We start from the raw sequence: 18088 nt of genomic DNA, 5'->3' as shown, positions 1-18088 counted from the left end.
ATGGGGCTCTGTAACTATTACTGGTTGCCCATTTTGCAGTTGCACACTTCTGCTTGATACTGCAATATTTGTAATTAGATTGTGAACATGTCTATTAGTGCAGATGAATGGGTACAAAAAGCTTTCTGTCACTGTGGCTGCTAACCCTGGATGTATATATTTGGGCTGGTTTATATAATGGATATGTGGGGTTGGCCAGTTTGACTTGCCCTGTATATGGCTGGAGTTAGAGGGGAGAATGAATGGATGGTGAACTTTTTATTGTTTTAAAAAAATGCTTGACATGTAGCTGACATATAGAGACCTAATTACTCATTTTCAAGGTGGAAAAAAACGTGATTGCATAAAAAAGAGACAAACTTTTTTTCCTTCGACCAGTTCCTTCGAAAGGAACATGACAGAATATTAGAAGTCCTGTCTTTTGTGGAAAAAAATGCACAAATAAGCAGGAATCACATGGTTCCCTTCATTTTTAAAGAGGCTGAGAATCTCAAATGTTTCATAAACTGGGGAATAAAATAGGTAAAGTTGTTAGAAACAATTCCCATTGCTTTTTAATAAACTGGAGACTTTTTGCATTTTCTTGAATAAATCAGTATATTTTTCTAAATCCATAACAGGCCAGTAGAATGTGACTTTCTAGTGGCCACTAAACACTACATACAAGTAAAATGTTATATTTTTGAATATAATACACAAGAGCCATAAATATGCTGTAAATTATATGCCTATAAATGGTGCTTAGTGATGTAATCTCTGTCACATGACTCACTGACAATAACTCCTCTGTGACTTATAATATCCTTGGTCACTGCCATTTAAAAACCAATAGGGTACACATTTGCATTTAAGGGGAAATGAAGAGGGATCAAATTAAATTCATGCCTCTTATCCTCATATAATAGTATTCTGCTGAGAACTATTTTCAGGTGCTGGACAAACGGATATAATCTTTAAAATAAACCATGGTTTAAAATGGTAAAAATAAAAGGACATTGTATAATATATTGTTATAAAAAAGGCTTTCATAAGTAAGCATTGTGCATACAAAAGAGTCAACAGGATAAAAAAATGTCATGGTAATACTGTTCTCTTGGGGCAAAAGTTGACAAGTGGAAAATCCAGAAAGGTATTCATTGTGTAGCAACCTTAACCTTATGAATAGTGAGATAGTGGCTGACCTTGGGGCAGGCTGCAAATATTCAAATGGTTGTAGTTGACAGACCTGGGAACATATCTAAAATAGGGCTGCCAATTTTCAGTTACTACTACTGTATACAAGGTACAGGGATGCACAGATGCAGGAACCAGTGATGAAAAACTTTTCTGACCCACACTCCTTTTGACACAGAACACATTTCACAAATTCTTCCAATAGCAACAATGTCATAGACACCATCTCCCTTTGTACCATACTATTGTCGTCATAGACCAGTAAGTAAGGGGAGCTTGGAGCAAAATACTTTATGTGGATGATAAGGTGGAATGAAGAAACAATGAAGAAATGAAGAAACAAAAAACAGTAACAAGAGACAAAAAATCAGAGTTATTTTTGTATCTATCATGAGGCACAGTGAGAACTTTTGATCAGACAGAGTAACACCAAATTCGCTTGTACACCTTGGCCTTCCTTGGTAACTGTTGCTATATGCTCAGTCCTTGGGGGATACGGCTCTCCCCACGAGTATAGGATCCTTCAAATGAAGTACACACAGTAGCTTTGCAAAGGGGTGATTCCCCTACGTGTTTATTACATCAAACAAAAGTTCACAACGTTTCGGGGGCTAGCCTGACGGAGCGGAACAGATTTTTTTATATTTAATTTTGAAATCTGACATGGGGCTAGACATTGTGAGTTTCCCAGGTGCCCCCAGTCATGTGACTTGTGCTCTGAGAAACTTCAGTCACTATTTACTGCTGCATTGCAAGTTGGAGCAACATCACCCTCCCCCTCCCTTTCCCCCAGCAGCCCATCAGCAGAACAATGGGAATGTAACAAAATAACAGCTCACAGGTTAAAAGATTTATATCGGCCTCTGCATGCCTATCTGACGATATCAATGGGGGACTGTCACTACTATTTGTTGGATATAACTTTCATACGATTGCTGCCTGTCAGTTAATGGCCCGATCATCGTGTGATTTGTTCTCTTTACTACTTTATTTTAATCTGAATAGTTGCAGTTTGGAAGATCGGAAAGTTCATTCGTCCAATATACTTATTGGTAAATAAAGCATTAGAGAGATTATTATATGATCCCTTATATATTTATACATAGTTATTATATCACCCTTTAAGCACCTCTTCTCCAGTGTGAACATCCCCAACTTGGCCAGTCTTTCTTCATAGCTAGAATTTTCCATACTTTTTAACATCTTAGTTACCCTCTGGACACTCTCCAATTTAATAATGTCCCGTTGGAGACCAAAACTGCACGGCATATTTTAGATGAGGCCTTAGGAATAGGACATTCTATAACATACTAGGGGGCAGAATTATCAAGGGTCGAATTTTGAGTTTATGGGAGTTTCTAAAAACTCCCATCAACTCCCATAAACTTGAAATTTGAAAAAAAAATGACCAATAGAAATTTTATTTAAAAAAAAAATAGATTTTTTTAAAAACAGGTGAATAGGATCAAGCTGCAAATTCGAATCAAATTCGAATCAATATCGATCGAATTCGATTCCATGTTTTTCACCCAAAAAATTAAATTGAAAATGAAAACCCAAATTGATTGTACGAGGTCCCCCATAGGCTAAAACACCAATTCGGCAGGTTTTAGATGCCGAATAGTCAAATTTAAATTCTTAAAGGGACAGTACATAAATGTCAAAAATTCTAATCGAATTTGGACTATTCCCTAGTCAAATTACACTAAAACTAACTCGAAATTCGCATTTAAAAATTTGCCCCTAAAAGTTAACTTCAATGTGAACCACCCCTTCAACACTGCAGCTCAAAATAAAGAATTCAGTGGCGTAACTACCGGGGGAGCAGGGGGTGCGATTGGGCCAGGGCCCGCACCCCCTCAGGGCCCCCCGGCAACTCATGCGCCACTCTGTTCTGCGGCCGTTTCCGGCCGTACGGAGGGGGCGGTGCCCGGCTGCACGTCCCGCGTCAGGGCCTGCCCCCCTCTAGTTACGTCTCTGAAAGAATTCCAAGCTTTTCTTGAGCTGATGAATTAACTGATAGGTTAAACATGTAGAATGTGCAATACAACACTCCAGATATTGATTAGCACTTTATAATACACAGGTGTAACTTAATATCTATATACATAATAATGCAAAATATCTGTAACACCTTTACTGAAACCAGGCATAAGAATTCTTTCTTCTTCTTTTTTTTTGAAGAATTATGACTGCACAATTTGTTTAAGGGCCAATCTAGCTGCCAGGATTATGTTGTTCTGTATGTCAATTACAACAATATGCCCAAAAGTATCCAGACACTCCTTTAAACTCATAGAATTAGTTAAGCTACTTCTATTTCTGATGGGGACTATCTCGGCCATCAGACAACCGCATTTTCTAGCCTTTCCAGTTTGAATGAGCACCAATTACATAGCGATTTCAAAGGTCAGTGGTTGTCAGACTTTTTCACTTCAAAGCCCACTAGAGATCCAATATTTGGTGATGGTGCCCTTTAGCTCATAACAAAGTCAGAAATATATGGTGTACCAGTCATAGTTCCAAGAATATGTTTCACCTCAAATTTCACTCTGTAGCCAATTGTACGGGTATGGAACCTGTTATCGAGAATGCTTGGGACCTGGGGTTTTCAGGATAAGGGGTCTTTCCCTAATTTGGATTTCCATACCTTTAAATTAACTTTTAGTATGATGTGAGTGATATTTTGAGACAATTTGCAATTGGTTTTAATTTTTTATTATTTGTGATTTTTGAGTTATTTAGCTTTTTATTCAGCAGCTCTTCAATTTGCATTTTAACCAATCTGGTAACTAGGGTCCAAATTACACTAGCAACCATGCATTGATTTGAGTAAGAGACTGTAATATGAATAGGAGAGGGCCTGAATAGAAGGATCAGTAATAAAAAGTAACAATACATGTGTAGCCTTACAGAGCATTTGTTATTTAATAGGGAGTCAGCGACACCCATTTAAAAATTGCACAGAGTTAGAAGAAAAAAGCAAATAACATAAAACTGTAAAAAATAAATAATGAAAACCAATTGAAACGTTGCTTAGAATTGGCCATTCAATAACATGGAAAATTATATAAACATTTAATAAACCTAATAGGCTTGTTTTGCCTCCAATAAGAATTCATTATATCTTAGATTGGATCAAATACAAGGTACTGTTTTATAGAGAAAAGGGAACTTGTTTTGTAAAAATAAGCATTTTTTAATGGAGTCCATAGGAGATTGCTCTCCTATAATTCAGAGCTTTCTGGATAACAGGTCTTTATTTTAAACCCCTGGCCACCACTGCTTGTTTTAAACTTTTACAGGGGAAAACTGGCAACCAATATTTTTTTTTAATTTGGGGGGCTGGCCACCAATGTCTTTTTTTACTTGTAAGGGGGGAGGGCAGAAAATGTTTCCATACAGGCCCTGCTAGCCTACCAAATCAACCCTTTGTCTATAGCAAAGAGTGTGGTCTGTGGGAAATTGAAATGGAACAACACAGTGGTTTTTTTTTACTAAACTTGATTTTTTTCTGGTCAAGATTTTTTGGGCAAAAAATCAGATTTTTAGACGAAAAAAAACAGAATTTCTTGATATTTATTATACCCCGAAGCTGCAAAAAGCCCAAATCCAAAAACCCGCCATCTTAAACCTGTTGAGGTCATGTATAAGTCAATGCAATGCAGATGTCCCTTTCCCAATCTGAGATATTGTGGTCTTTGCTGAGTTTAGCCCCATAATCCGAAGAATTTGGGGTTTGCAGGCAATAACCCGAAAAAATTGCATGATTTGGGAGTAAAGTTCCAAAAAATTTTACGAATTGGGGTTTTTGCTCGATTTTATTAAGTCTTTCCACAATCAGATTTTTTTGGTTATTTTAATGATAAATAAGGTAAAATCAGGTATGGGAGTTTGGTCGATCTTTCTTTATTTAAAAAAATCAGATCAATTTGGATTTTAGTAAATAACCGCAGTAATTTCATTGTTGGTGATTTCAATGCTGTTTTCAAATGTAAAATTCACCCGTCTTGAGCTTTTTTAAAGTCTCTATGTGGACAGTTGGTTTGCAAAAATTCCCATTCAAAAGGGCTCCAAGCAGGTGTTGGCAAAACAAACGTTGCTTATTTTACATGTGATTTAAAATCTCCTGTGGCTTCAGATGTCCAAACAGTATGAAAACACTTTGTCTGTACTAATATTTGCCCAAAATAATGCAAAGTTAGTTGGGCAGAGTACAAAGAAGAAAGCATAAGGCAGGTAGACAGGTAGATGTGGAAGATTTTGTACATTTGGTTGTGTGCTGTTGACCAGGTGCTGCTTCTCACTATTTTACAATGTGCTGATTTACAGAATTTTATTAATCCATATGAACTTGTTTTTGCCTCAGATTTTCCAGCTGATTTGGGCCACCTTACCAGGGCCTCGCCAAGGGGTAGGCAGAGTAGGCACGTGCCTAGGGTGCAAAGCTGGGGGGCGCCAGGCACATACCTGCTCTATCGCCTACCCCACGTCCGGTCCCCTACTCCCCGGCTTCTCTTGTGCCCGTGTCACTACGCGCATGTGCACCGGCATCACTTCGAGCATGCGCACACAGTCAAATTTTAGCTTTCATTGTTCTACCTGCAGCTGGCTGAAAAAGTTATTCACTGATTTTTGTTATGGGTAACTGTCCAGGTGCAACCTTACCCAGTGTTTATAACTGTACCCTGTTTTTTCTATCTAAAAGTGAGTAGTTCTGGTAAGAGGCCCCCTGTGTCCCTATATATATATATATATATATATATATATATATATATATATATATATATATATATATATATATATATATATATATATATATATATATATATATATATATATATATAAACTATAAAAGCAAATATAACAGATATGTAACTGTTATTGGAATTGCGGCATTTGAAAAGTTCTGGATATTGACCAAAAAGCAGGTGATGTGAGGCCTTTGTGAAAAAGGTTTGATTGAGTTAAGCAAAATTAAACTCTTTTTTGATTTATGATGGATCCTACAGTAAAGGGAAAGGCAAGAATACCAGAAGACCACAATGTTTTTATATATATAATGTGTATATGCACATTTTATAATCTTGTGTAGAAGAAGAAATTGAGCTCAAAGCAGTAAGGCCAACAGGATGCAAGTAATACAAATAGAACACATAGGGGCACATTTACTAAGCTGGAGTGAAGGATTCAAAGTAAAAAAACTTCGAATTTCGAAGTTTTTTTTGGGTACTTCGACCATCGAATAGGCTACTTCGACCTTCGACTACTACTTCGATTCGAACAATTCAAACTAAAAATTGTTCGACTATTCAACCATTCGATAGTCTAAGTACTGTCTCTTTTAAAAAAAACTTCGACTAACTACTTTGCCACTTTAAACCTACCGAGCTATAATGTTAGCCTATGGGGACCTTCCCCATAAGTTTTTTAAGCTTTTTCTGATCGAAGGAAAATCCTTCAATCGATGAATTAACATGCCTGAAAAACGTAGCATGGTGGCAATGTGCAGGGGGCCCCAAGAGGCTGGCCTGGCGTGACCCCTCCCGGGCCCCTGGAACCATCATTGGGCCCGACGGGGCAAATCTGTCCTCATTGGGACTTACACAGGAGGGCATCCACTTGGGCGACACTTTAAAACATTTTTCCTCAGAGCTCTGATGTCCCCCCAGGAAGGGCATGGCGAGGAAGGCCCAACACTTTGAGAGTGTCCCCAGGGAATTCCAGGCATCGCTGGGGACGGGGGGGGGGGAAACCTGCATCCCCTGCCCAGGCTCCTGGAACTCTGGTTGTGCTCCCTCGGCCCCATGTCCCCCGAGGGACTTCCAGGGAAGGGCATCAGATGACTGCTCCCTACTATCCTGCTGGCACATGCCTGGGAAGTGTAGAAAGAGGCCCAGGCCTGGATTTGTGAAAAGGCCACCTAGCCCCGGGCCTAGGGTGGCAGCATTTTAGGGGGGCGGCATGCTGCCCAACCACACCCACATTGGTTCAAAAATACAGGTGATGCACTGGAGATACAATCATTTTTTAAATAACCCATGTGCCAATTCCCATTGCTCCGGTCCAGATGATGAAAATATGCACAAATAAAGGGGAGGGGACGGGGGTGACCAACGGCAGTGGGCCTAGGGGCGCCCACTATGTAAATCCGGCCCTGTTTAGGCCTCTCCTATTCAAATTCCAGTCTCTTATTCAAATGATTTGCTGAACATGCTAACTAGAGAGCTGCTAAATAAAAAGCTAAATAGCTAAAAAAATACCACAAATAAAAAAATAAATAAAACCAATTGTAAATTGGTTTAGAATATAACTCTCTGCATCTTATAAAAAAGTTCATTCAAAGGTGAATAACCCCTTTAAGATGTCAAAATATTTTCCTTCTTAGGTGTTATAAATCAGAATGTTGGCACCCTGAGTTGTGAGCCCTTAAAGGGAGGAACCGTGTTGATTTAGATCAGCAGTTCTCAAACTTTCACTAAGCTGTACATACTCATCAGCCAAGGCCTCACCCTTTTGAAAAAACCCTTCAGAAAATGCAGTTCTGTATATATCTATATATATATATATATATATATATATATATATATATATATATATATATATATATATATATATATATATATATATATATATATATATATAAGTCTGCAAAAATGACTGCTACATCCAACTGTCTCTATAGAAACAGATATAACTCAAAATAACTGGAATGCAACATTATGGCATAGGTACACTATATGCTAACAAATGAGACAAACAGACTAATTTTCCTGAACTAGCCAGCTAAAAGTAAAATATAGCCATATCCCTGAACAAACATACATAGTAAAGGGCATAATAAATGTACAAACTTACACAAAAACCTGCATATTTAGTAAATATAGTTTTACTAACTACAACAGATTCTATGCAAGTTGTCCATGGACTTTGTACCAGTTTTTACTTACAGTTTCACTGCTGCTTGAGACTTTTCATAAATAAAAAAAAACTTACCAAAAAAAAGGGAGAAACACATTTTAGTGTTGAACAAGTATTTATTAAATACACTGAGCTGTTACAAACAAAAAGGCAATCAGTCCTTCATGGAAACAAAGTTTATTGGTTTTGAGCTGTTTGCAAAACAATACATAAAATTACAGCATAGTGCAAATATGTCTAAATAGTGCATCAGATTCAAGTTCCGTGTACATGAGACTGTCAGGTTCAGTTAATACATGTGTAGCTCTCAGGCACAAATATTGTGTATAAACTGCTGTCATGGTCATCAGCAGCTGCACCCTGTAAGCTCAGCAAAGTCACTGTATTTAACATTTTGTAAGATTCATGATATATAGTATATGTATTTCATCTCTGTTATCATACACATTGAATAGCTGGGCTCTGAGACAATTATGTGCATCTGATTGCCAAGTAGGATCATAAAGTATTTGTGTGATTGCATATTTGTTGAGGTTTGGAACTATTAGAGGATTCATACATTTTGCAGCATTAATCCAATAAGCAATATGTTTTGATCATAGGGTGGTATTATAGCTATGTTTTGATCTAGTGTAAGAAGCTTAATGAAATTAACTGACTGGTGGGTTGCTATGGTAACAGAATAGCAACTCCGTTAGTAAACAAGGGCAAATAAATGCAAAAAAAAAAGTGTAAATGGATTCACAGTTGTCAACATATTTTACAGGATAGGTTGGTGAAACTGTTTACATTAAAGGTCTCACAAAATTGTAGTGTAGGATGTGGCCCATTTTACTACAGGTTATCCGGAAAACCGTTATACAGAAAGCTCTGAATTATGGAAAGGCCATCTCCTATAGACTACATTTTATCCAAATAAATCACATTTTTAAAAATGATTTCCTTTTTCCCTATAATAATAAAACAGTACCTTGTGCTTGATCCAAACTAAGATAGAATTAATCAAATATAATTTAAGCAAAACCAGCCTATTGGGTTTATTTAATGTTTACTGATATTCTAGTAGGTTTAAGGCATGAAGCTCCAAATTACAGAAAGATCTGGAAAACTCCAGGTCCCAAGCATTCTGGATAACAGGTCCTATACCAGTATAATGAACATTCTTTGGTCTAGGGAATAAGAAATAGCTATAAAATGTAAGTGCACTGTACAATACATGACCCCATTGGCCAAAACTAATCACATATCAGCACATATGACTGTGCAAACAAAAGGTTAATGCAGGAACAGGTATAAGATCTCTATCCAGAATCTGTGTGTAAGATGTCTAAATAAATAAAGCTTCTTTAGCAGTACTGCATATATAAGCTTGAATAGACTCAAATTCCCAATAGAGAGTTTCACAGGACTATACTGTATTCAGTGCTGTATTTAGGTCTGGTGCTCACCTTCGGCTTGCAACTGCGTATGTGACATCATGTCCTGTTGCGTGTAACATTATTTTTGCCAGTGACAAGCTAAAAAGCACATGTAACCCCTCAACCACCCACCGGATTTAGACAGTAAGTTTCCGGTGGTGGCTGGGAAGATTAATATTTCTTTTCTTTTTTAATTTTCATTCAATATATAAACACCCAAGTGCCAGACATAAAGCTGCAGCCCTAGGCACAGGCCCTTGGGTGCCCATATTTATAAATACAGCCCTGATTGTATTTCAGTTGGAAAGACTTTCATTCTTGGATGATGCTGGTTCTTTAAATATAAAAAATACTAACTTTAAGATTTAAAAAAAGAGTTCCAAAAATTTGCAACATATACAGAGTTAGACGGAACAACAAATAACATAAAAAGTATTAATTGCCATGACTTTAACACTGTAATTGGTCTTAGCTTAAATTAGTGTGGCACTCTATAGAGAAAGCTAGAATTTTGAAGGTACAGTATCTTTAGGGAAAAGAAAAAGGTAGCTACACAGTAGGTAAGCAGAATTGACCATTCATTAAAAAGAGTCTGAGTCTGTTCAAGTAATTAGCTGATTAATTGTTATCGTATACTAGACCTTGTAACTATGATTACATTATGCCAAAAGGCTTCACCTCTAAAGGAAATAAATGAAGCTGTTGGTAACAGAGGTGTTTGTTGGGTCTGTCATGCAGTGAGAAAACTGTAACTGTGCATAACATGGATGCTTTACACACAATATTCCTTTCATTTCTCACATAACTATTTCCATTATAGCAGATTCATTAAGAAGATTCATAAAGAGATTAATGCAGATTAAGGGCAATATGCAACTGTATAGTTTCAGTGCCACCAATATAGTTACAGGTTCAAAGTTTGCTCCAGTTCTACTAACCCACTGCAACCAACCAATCAAAAGTTAGTATTTACTTGTCTACTGACTTGTTTGTTTACTAGAACTGGAGAAAATATTGCACCTTTATCAACATGTCCACCTTAGATATATAAACCACAACAATGGCTATATTTTTAACACCATCAAGAAAACCGAGCAGTGCCAGCCTGGTCCAACAGGGTACCAGGAAATCTCCTGTTGGGCCCATATGTCTGCTCACCAAGCCATTTGCCCTTATATTAGAGCAAAGAGGAGAATGGATGGATGTATAAATGAGATTATGTTAAAATACAAGGAAAGAAGAAGAAGGTGAGTGAAGAAAAGAAAAAATTGTGTTGAATGAGCCTGTGGTTTTCTTGTATCGTATTGTACAGACACTGTAACTGAAAGCCAAAAACAATACAAAAAATTCATAATATAATAAAGTAGTTCTCACTTAGGGGCACATTTACTAAAGAGCGAATTGTGTTGAATTTTCACTAAAAAGACAATTTGCAGCGACATCGCTTATATACTAAAAGACGAGCAACATACTTTGCTAGCAACACATTTCACATTGCTCAGGCGATGGATTGTAAATCCTTTCATTTATCAGTGTGAAAATTTCAATTTGTTACCCTTTTTAACAAAATCTATTTCACCAGGTTCTAACTGGTGAATTAATACCATGGAGCTACAGCTTCATCATTGTTATGTCAGTGACATCATAGCCCGTATTCCAAAAAAGTCATAAGCAAAGGTCAAAACTCTGGTGTTTTTTCATATTTAAAGTGGGATTATGTTTACACATTGTAACTGTTAAACATATCTTTTTTAACATTTGAAGCTCATGCAACATTACATTTGTTTTAGGATGGGCTCATGGCCTAGGACTAGAGGATCTCTGCCTTCATTTTCTTGGACATTTTAATAAGAAGTAGTCACTTCCAGCAATTTCACCAGCATCACTAATAAATACATACATATGACCTGTATATACCCACTGAATTTAAATTGACGTAAGCATAAATTAACAAAGTTTCGCTAGGAAGAAAGTAACGCTAGAGGAAATTCGTTATGACATTTTCACACCAACGAATCATTGCTGACAAAAGTACAACCAAGATTTTTTTTTCCCTAGACGTAATTACACATTTTGAGGAATATGTACTGTATTCGTCAACATCTGATATGGTTGCGCAAAGTCTGGCGGAGACTTCCATAATGAAAATTTGAACGTAAGTAAATGTTCCTCTTAGTCTTAGGGGCCGATTTATCAAACCTTGATTTTTTCTGGTGGAGGTTTTTAGAGGTAAAACGCGAAAATTTAATGGAAAAAAACCTCAAATTTTTAGAGATTTTTCATACCCCAAAGCTGCTAAAAATCGGAATCTTAGACCTTTCAAGGTCATGTAGAAGTCAATGGCAGATGTCCCTGAATTTATTTCTTGCCATCATGATCTGTGCTGGATCATCCGATAATCTAAAAAGTTTTTGCTGCGTTGATCGTACAAAATGAAATTTGATTTTGTTGTGATGTTTTGTCGCTCCGTTTTTATTGAGAAAAATTATTGATAAATTAGTTCAATTCGTGGAAGGGAGTTAGGTTGACTTTGTTTTCAGAGTAAAATTAGATAAAATCGAGTTTTAGTAAGTCAGGCACTAAGAGCACTACTCTTAGGGGCTGATTTACTAAAACTCGAATTTAATAAATTTTTTTCATTTTAACCCCAACTTTCCAGTGCAGATCACGGTGTCCAGAAACAACTTCAGGGACATCTGCCATTGACTTCTACATGACCCTCGACAAGTTTTAGTATTTTTTAACAGCTTTGGGGTATAATAAATCTCTAAAAATGCAAGGGTTTTTTTCCTCTAAAAATTCAAGTATTCCCAAAACGCGGGCAGAGAAAATCGAGGCGTCATAAATAGAAGCCCAGATGGTCAGGGTTGGTGTGACAGTAGTTTAGTATAGTTTATACAGTATGTAGTGTATGCATTCACACATTTTAATATCTGTATATAAATATATATTTAGAAAATAAAAACAAAGCTCAGCTTTGTAAAGAAAACAAATGGATATATCTATATCTGCCTTAATCACTATAGACAAAAATAAATAAATAAATGCCAGCATTTCCAAGATACCACAGTGACCCATGGCAGGTTATTTAGTACATTCAATTGTACCCCTACATTCCTTCATTGGGGTTTGATTTCAAAAAGAGCAAATTAATAAAAGCCTGTGGGCGGAAGTAATCACTGCAAGGCCACAAGGAAAAAAATAAAACCCCTGTGCAAAAGATTGCAGGCCCCTACACTTATCACTTATGCATCAGATTTGTTCTCATCATGTGACATGCGGAATACCTGCATCCTTTTCTTTGCATACATTCATATATGTGCATGTACTGCACTTATATTCCCCCCCCCCACCCATATTGATGAAAATGATTCTACTACAAAATATAGCAGGGACAGAATAAGTAAAAACACCTCAAATCAAAAGTGTAATGCCCACAGTGCATTTATTGCCATCAGTGCGCTCTAAAGGGTCATTCACACCAGTGTGCACAGTGCTTCTGCATTCAATGCAACATGTCATGGTTGTTTTCAATACAAAATTTCATGGTTATTCCCTATTTCAGGGATAACATTTGTACAAGTATTGGTGAAGAAATATTAGCTTTATTGGTATCATACTGCTACTGTAAATGACCCCCTGCACAACTGAGAGCTACTAACTAAAATAGTCCTGGTACTTGTGTTAAAAAACTCAACCCAGGAGTAAAGGGCTTATTACATTTGCCACTATACTCTGATTAGCATCATATTCTACTGAATCCTTCAAGTCGAAAGTTGGAGAGGATGTAAATTTGGAAAGAGCCACCAAATAGCAAAACAAGAGGAAATAGGTAAATAATAGCAAATCAATTTCAGACTTGTCCTCTTCAACTCCCAGCAATTTATGGCCAGATATCGATTGGGGAAGCCCGTTGGAGGGCCCCATACACCGACCAATAAACCTGCTGACTCAGTCTGTCGGCAGCTTTTATCGGCCTGTGTATGGCCACCTTAATACACAAAAATTATTATAGGAAACCTGTAAATATAAATAATCATTGTAATCAATATTGCACTTGTATACCTTAAATAAAATATGCAGCACTATTCTAAACACCAAGCAGTGCTTGTTTCCCTTAAAATCTCTGAATCCATCTGTAGTTTGTTGTCTAGGAACAGGTCTTTAACAGGGATTGCAATATGTAAATACAGTAACGCTCTCCCTTCTACAACATGTGCAAAGAGTTTACTGCCTCTGAACATTCCTTTCTATAAATCCAGCCCTGTGTATAACTACACATTGCAGCAGGTTTATTTGCCCTCTTTAACTTGCAGTTCATGAAGGCATACTGTAAAAGTGAGACATATGTATGAATCCATATAAATGCATCACTCGTTCTGCTCATCTGGCTGCTGTAAGTTCAGGGAAGTCTCATCTGCAAGATCACCCGAAGAGAGGTAGGACACTACATTTTCTTCAGCAGCAAATAGAGAGGAGGATGCTGCCATATTAGCCATTTCATCTGTAAAGAAAGAGCCAAAGCTATCACTATTTACCTTGCAAAAAATGACTGTTACCAAGACCAATTTAACAAATGTCATAAATTTGCCAAGAATTAATGACATTTAGGGCTCTTACACATGGCCATTTGCATAAGCTTTCAGATTGCACATACAGTATTGCATTTATATGTTTTTTTAAAGCAATTAAGTGCCTTTTTGTGAGTTCTTTGTTTTATTGTGAACTCATATTGTATGTTGTGTTTAAAAAATAAAATACACTGTAATGCTAATGTGCTAAAATGACAATTTGGATGCTGGTGGGTACAACCAGACAGAATAAAATGATATCAATCAGCTCATGTGTTTATGAGCGCTCAAACCTGCATCTCAAATGCACATTAAAGGTCCAAAAATATGCCTGTGGGTAAGAGCCCTTACCACCCATTAAAACATTGCTAAATGTTAGTACATGTATGGGTTCTATTTTCTGGAAACCCATTATCCAGAGGACTCAAATTACAGAATGGCTGTGTCCCATAGACTCCATTTTATCCAAATAATCCAAATTTTTAAAAATGATTTCCTTTTCCTCTGTAATAATAAAACAGTACCTTGTACTTGATACTTGATATAATTAATCCTTGTTGGAAGCAAAACCAGCTTATTGGGTTTATTTAATGTTTACATGATTTTCTAGTAGACTTAAGGTATGAGGATCCCTATTATGGAAAGATCCATTATCCAGAAACCACAGGTCCTGAGCATTCTGGATAAAAGGTCCCATACCTGTATTTAAGGTTTTATTTTCTAAATATTACCATCAAGGAAAATAATTGTTTAGAATTTGCATCAGAGAACATGAATTCAGACATATGCTAGTGCTCAGGATCACCAAGTGCTATTGAAATTTGTACCACTGAAGTTAGTCAGAGGCAGACAGTCCTACAGGGTTACAGATATAGGAGAAACAGATCCTCCAGGAAAAGGCCATGACTGATGAGCAATATATGTTTGCAAAAATGTATTCCAGGGTTTATGGGGTCCAAGAATTATTTTGATGTGAGACCCAGCCATTTCCAGTCTTAAAGGGCTAGTGACATTCAATTGTGAAAATATCTTATTTACATTTAAAGGAGAAGGAAAGTCATCTTGCACCTGTGGGTGGCAAATGTTAGGCACCGCCAAGTGATTGTATTTACTTACCTAACACTCTGGGCCGGTGCTCCATTCAGCAAAAAACTGCACCAGCCAGGGGTTATACCAGTGAGCACCACGGAGCGATCCTCTTCCGTCCTCCTCTTTCTTTGCGCTACTGCCCATACACAGTAGAATGAAAAACCAAACTTAAACTAAAATGCCAGCTATTTAGTTCTACAGCGCATGCATCTACCACAGGCAATTTGAAGAAAGAAGAAGCCGGAAGAGAAGCGCTCCGTGGTGCTCACTGGTATAACCCCAGGCCAGTGCAGTTTTCTGCTGATAGGAGCACCGGCCCATGGGTTCAGGTAAGAAAATACAATAATATAACAGTAATATAGTTAAAATGAAATCCTACTCCTTGGTGAACTGGCACAGTACCTTTCTCTGTCTTGGCATCGCTGCTAGTGTCCCAGCCATCAGAAATGGTGCACATTGTGCTCCTATTTGAGTCTACAAATTACCCACCCTCATGCATGCTAAACTCTGTGGGGTAGAGGCCTTCCTGTGCCAACTCCTCCCACTTAATCTTAATTTTGGCCCACCTTTTCTTAAAAGGAGAAACAATACTCATTTTCCTAACATGACATGATTGTAGATTAAATGACCCACCTGATGCATATAGACATAAATTTACTGTATGAAAGCTCTTACACTTTATACTTGGGACAGCTGCAAACATTTAGATTCATCCTGGACCAGAACTAGGGTTAGGCAGAAGAGGCATGTGCCCAGGCACATACTGTACCTCTTCTTTAGCCTACCCACAGTCTGGACCCTTGTTTCCCTTACCTCTCCCCCCTTCCGCCAGCAACTTGCGCTCACACACGCATGCTCATTTACAAGCTAGACTTTTAGAACTGTACTCATTTCTACTGTTACTTGTCTGATGATGTCTTGGCAAAAAATAATTAAACTCCTAAGTTACCTGGACAAGTGATGGTAAACTGTGTATTCAGTCCCTTTGGTGGATGGTCAGAAACATTTTTCTCTAGATTTATGGCAAGCTGCTGCATCTGAAACAACAAGCAGAATACATTTTTTTCTATGTTGAAAATTTCAAATTAAAAATACACACAAGGGTTCATTTACAGTATGTCAGCACAGACAGTGGGCAACATGAGCTTTTCGCAAATAAATAGAAAGCAAGCAAACACTCCTTTCTACCACTTTTCTTAAAATTGTATGGAAAAAAAAAAAAGATTGCTTGCTTCCTATTCTTTATGGCAGAAAAGAGTTCTTACTTCCAATTTGTTCCTGTAAACCATCTCAAGCTATGGGTTCAAGGTGAGCCACCTGGGCCACATTCAAAGTCTGGTTAGTGCACTTTTTATTCAAATTTTTCCACTGGATATAGTTGATCACCCAACACAGTGAGATCTGGGGTTTATACACCCAAGTCTGCAGCAATATCAGAACGCCATTACCACTTTTCTGCAGTGAACAACTTTTCTAAACAGTAAACAAACAATAATTACCTCCAAATGTATGAAACCTCTAAAGTTCAATAAAATAAGAAATATCTAGGAAAAATTCATATTTTGGAAGATACCATATACTACAGTAACTGAAATTCTAAATCTGAGGAGGTTCTTACCGGTGATGAGCTTGTGTCCACATTTGGAAGACTCCACTCACTCACACACAGGCCAGAGCTGAACACCTGCAAAAAATTCATTAAAATGTAATTTTGTTATAAGAACAGAAATTTTTTTTATGTCGGTCATCCTATACTAGAAATCAGGAAAGGAAAAAAGAAAGAGAAAATAAATAGCCTACATGTAAGCCAGAGTCACAGCACCCTCAATTATAATAAAAGAAGAAACATATCAGACCTCATTCTCAATTAGTAGAGCAATTAAAACATACATTTTAAAGGGATTCTGTCATGGGAAAACATATTATTTTTACAAAATGCACCAGCTAATAGTTAATTTGCAGAATCCTGCTTTGAAAACAATTTTTCAAAAGAGCAAACTGATTTTTTTTTATATTTAATTTTGAAATCTGATAAGGGGCTAGACATGTTGTTAGTTTCCCAGTTGCCCTCAGCCATGTGACTTGTGCTCTAATAAACTTCAGTCAATCTTAACTGCTGCACTGCAAGTTGAAGTGATATCACCCCCATCCATTTGCCCCCAGCAGCCTATGAGCAGAAAAATGGGAAGTTAATCAGATAACAGCTCTCGTACACCTGCATTGCTAAAAATGCTCCCATGTCCCACCTAGTGGTAGACATGAACAGCACTCAATAGTAAAAATTCAAGTCCGGTTCACCCAAGTCACAACTCCTTCAGTTACACTGAGTAGTGGAAACAATATCTTATTAGAAAGCAGTTCCTTTGAGAAGTGCTGACTCTTTCTGAAAGCACAGGATCAGGCACAAGGACCTGAGAAGGCTGCCTACACACCAATATTATAACAAATTAAATTAATTTATTGGTTCAAGAATACCATTTTAAGTGGTATAATGAATGAATTGCAATGCTCACAGTGTAATTTAATAATAAAAACTATAACATAAAAATCATGACAGAATCCCTTTAATAAAATGGCTCCAACACATAGGGGTAGATTCACTAAAGGGCGAATTGTCACCATTTAGTATGATGTAGAGAATGATACAATTGCAATTTGCAATTGGTTTTAATTTGTTATTATTTGTGGATTTTAATTTATTTAGCTTTTTATTCTGCAGATCTCCAGTTTGCAAAATCAGCTGGCTGCTAAGATCCAAATGACCCTAGCAGCCATACACCAATTTGAATAAGAGACTAGAATATGAATAGGAGAGGGCCTGAATACAAAATGAGTAATAAAATATAGCAATAACAATACATTTGTAGCCTTACAGTGCATTAGTTCTTTAGATGGGGTCAATGACTCCAATTTGAA

At 37.1% G+C, this 18088-nt stretch overlaps 1 protein-coding gene across 1 annotated transcript in view; it reads right to left on the bottom strand.

Annotated features, from left to right (window-relative positions):
• Positions 1-12258: 12258 nt before the first annotated feature.
• Positions 12259-18088, bottom strand: part of LOC108714027 (heat shock factor protein 4) — a 29046-nt gene continuing 23216 nt past the window's right edge. Inside the window, exons 11-13 of the mRNA XM_018257867.2 lie at positions 16791-16856; positions 16122-16209; positions 12259-14016 (exon numbers count right to left, since the gene is read on the bottom strand). Of these exons, the coding sequence (XP_018113356.1) occupies positions 13883-14016; positions 16122-16209; positions 16791-16856 (288 nt within the window). The 3' untranslated portion in view covers positions 12259-13882. The remainder of the gene's footprint in view (positions 14017-16121; positions 16210-16790; positions 16857-18088) is intronic.

Source organism: Xenopus laevis, chromosome 4L, assembly GCF_017654675.1.
Source record: "Xenopus laevis strain J_2021 chromosome 4L, Xenopus_laevis_v10.1, whole genome shotgun sequence".
Classification (NCBI taxonomy): Eukaryota; Metazoa; Chordata; class Amphibia; order Anura; family Pipidae; genus Xenopus; species Xenopus laevis.
Note: the sequence above shows the minus strand (reverse complement) of the source record. Positions and strands in the feature narration are given on the sequence as shown.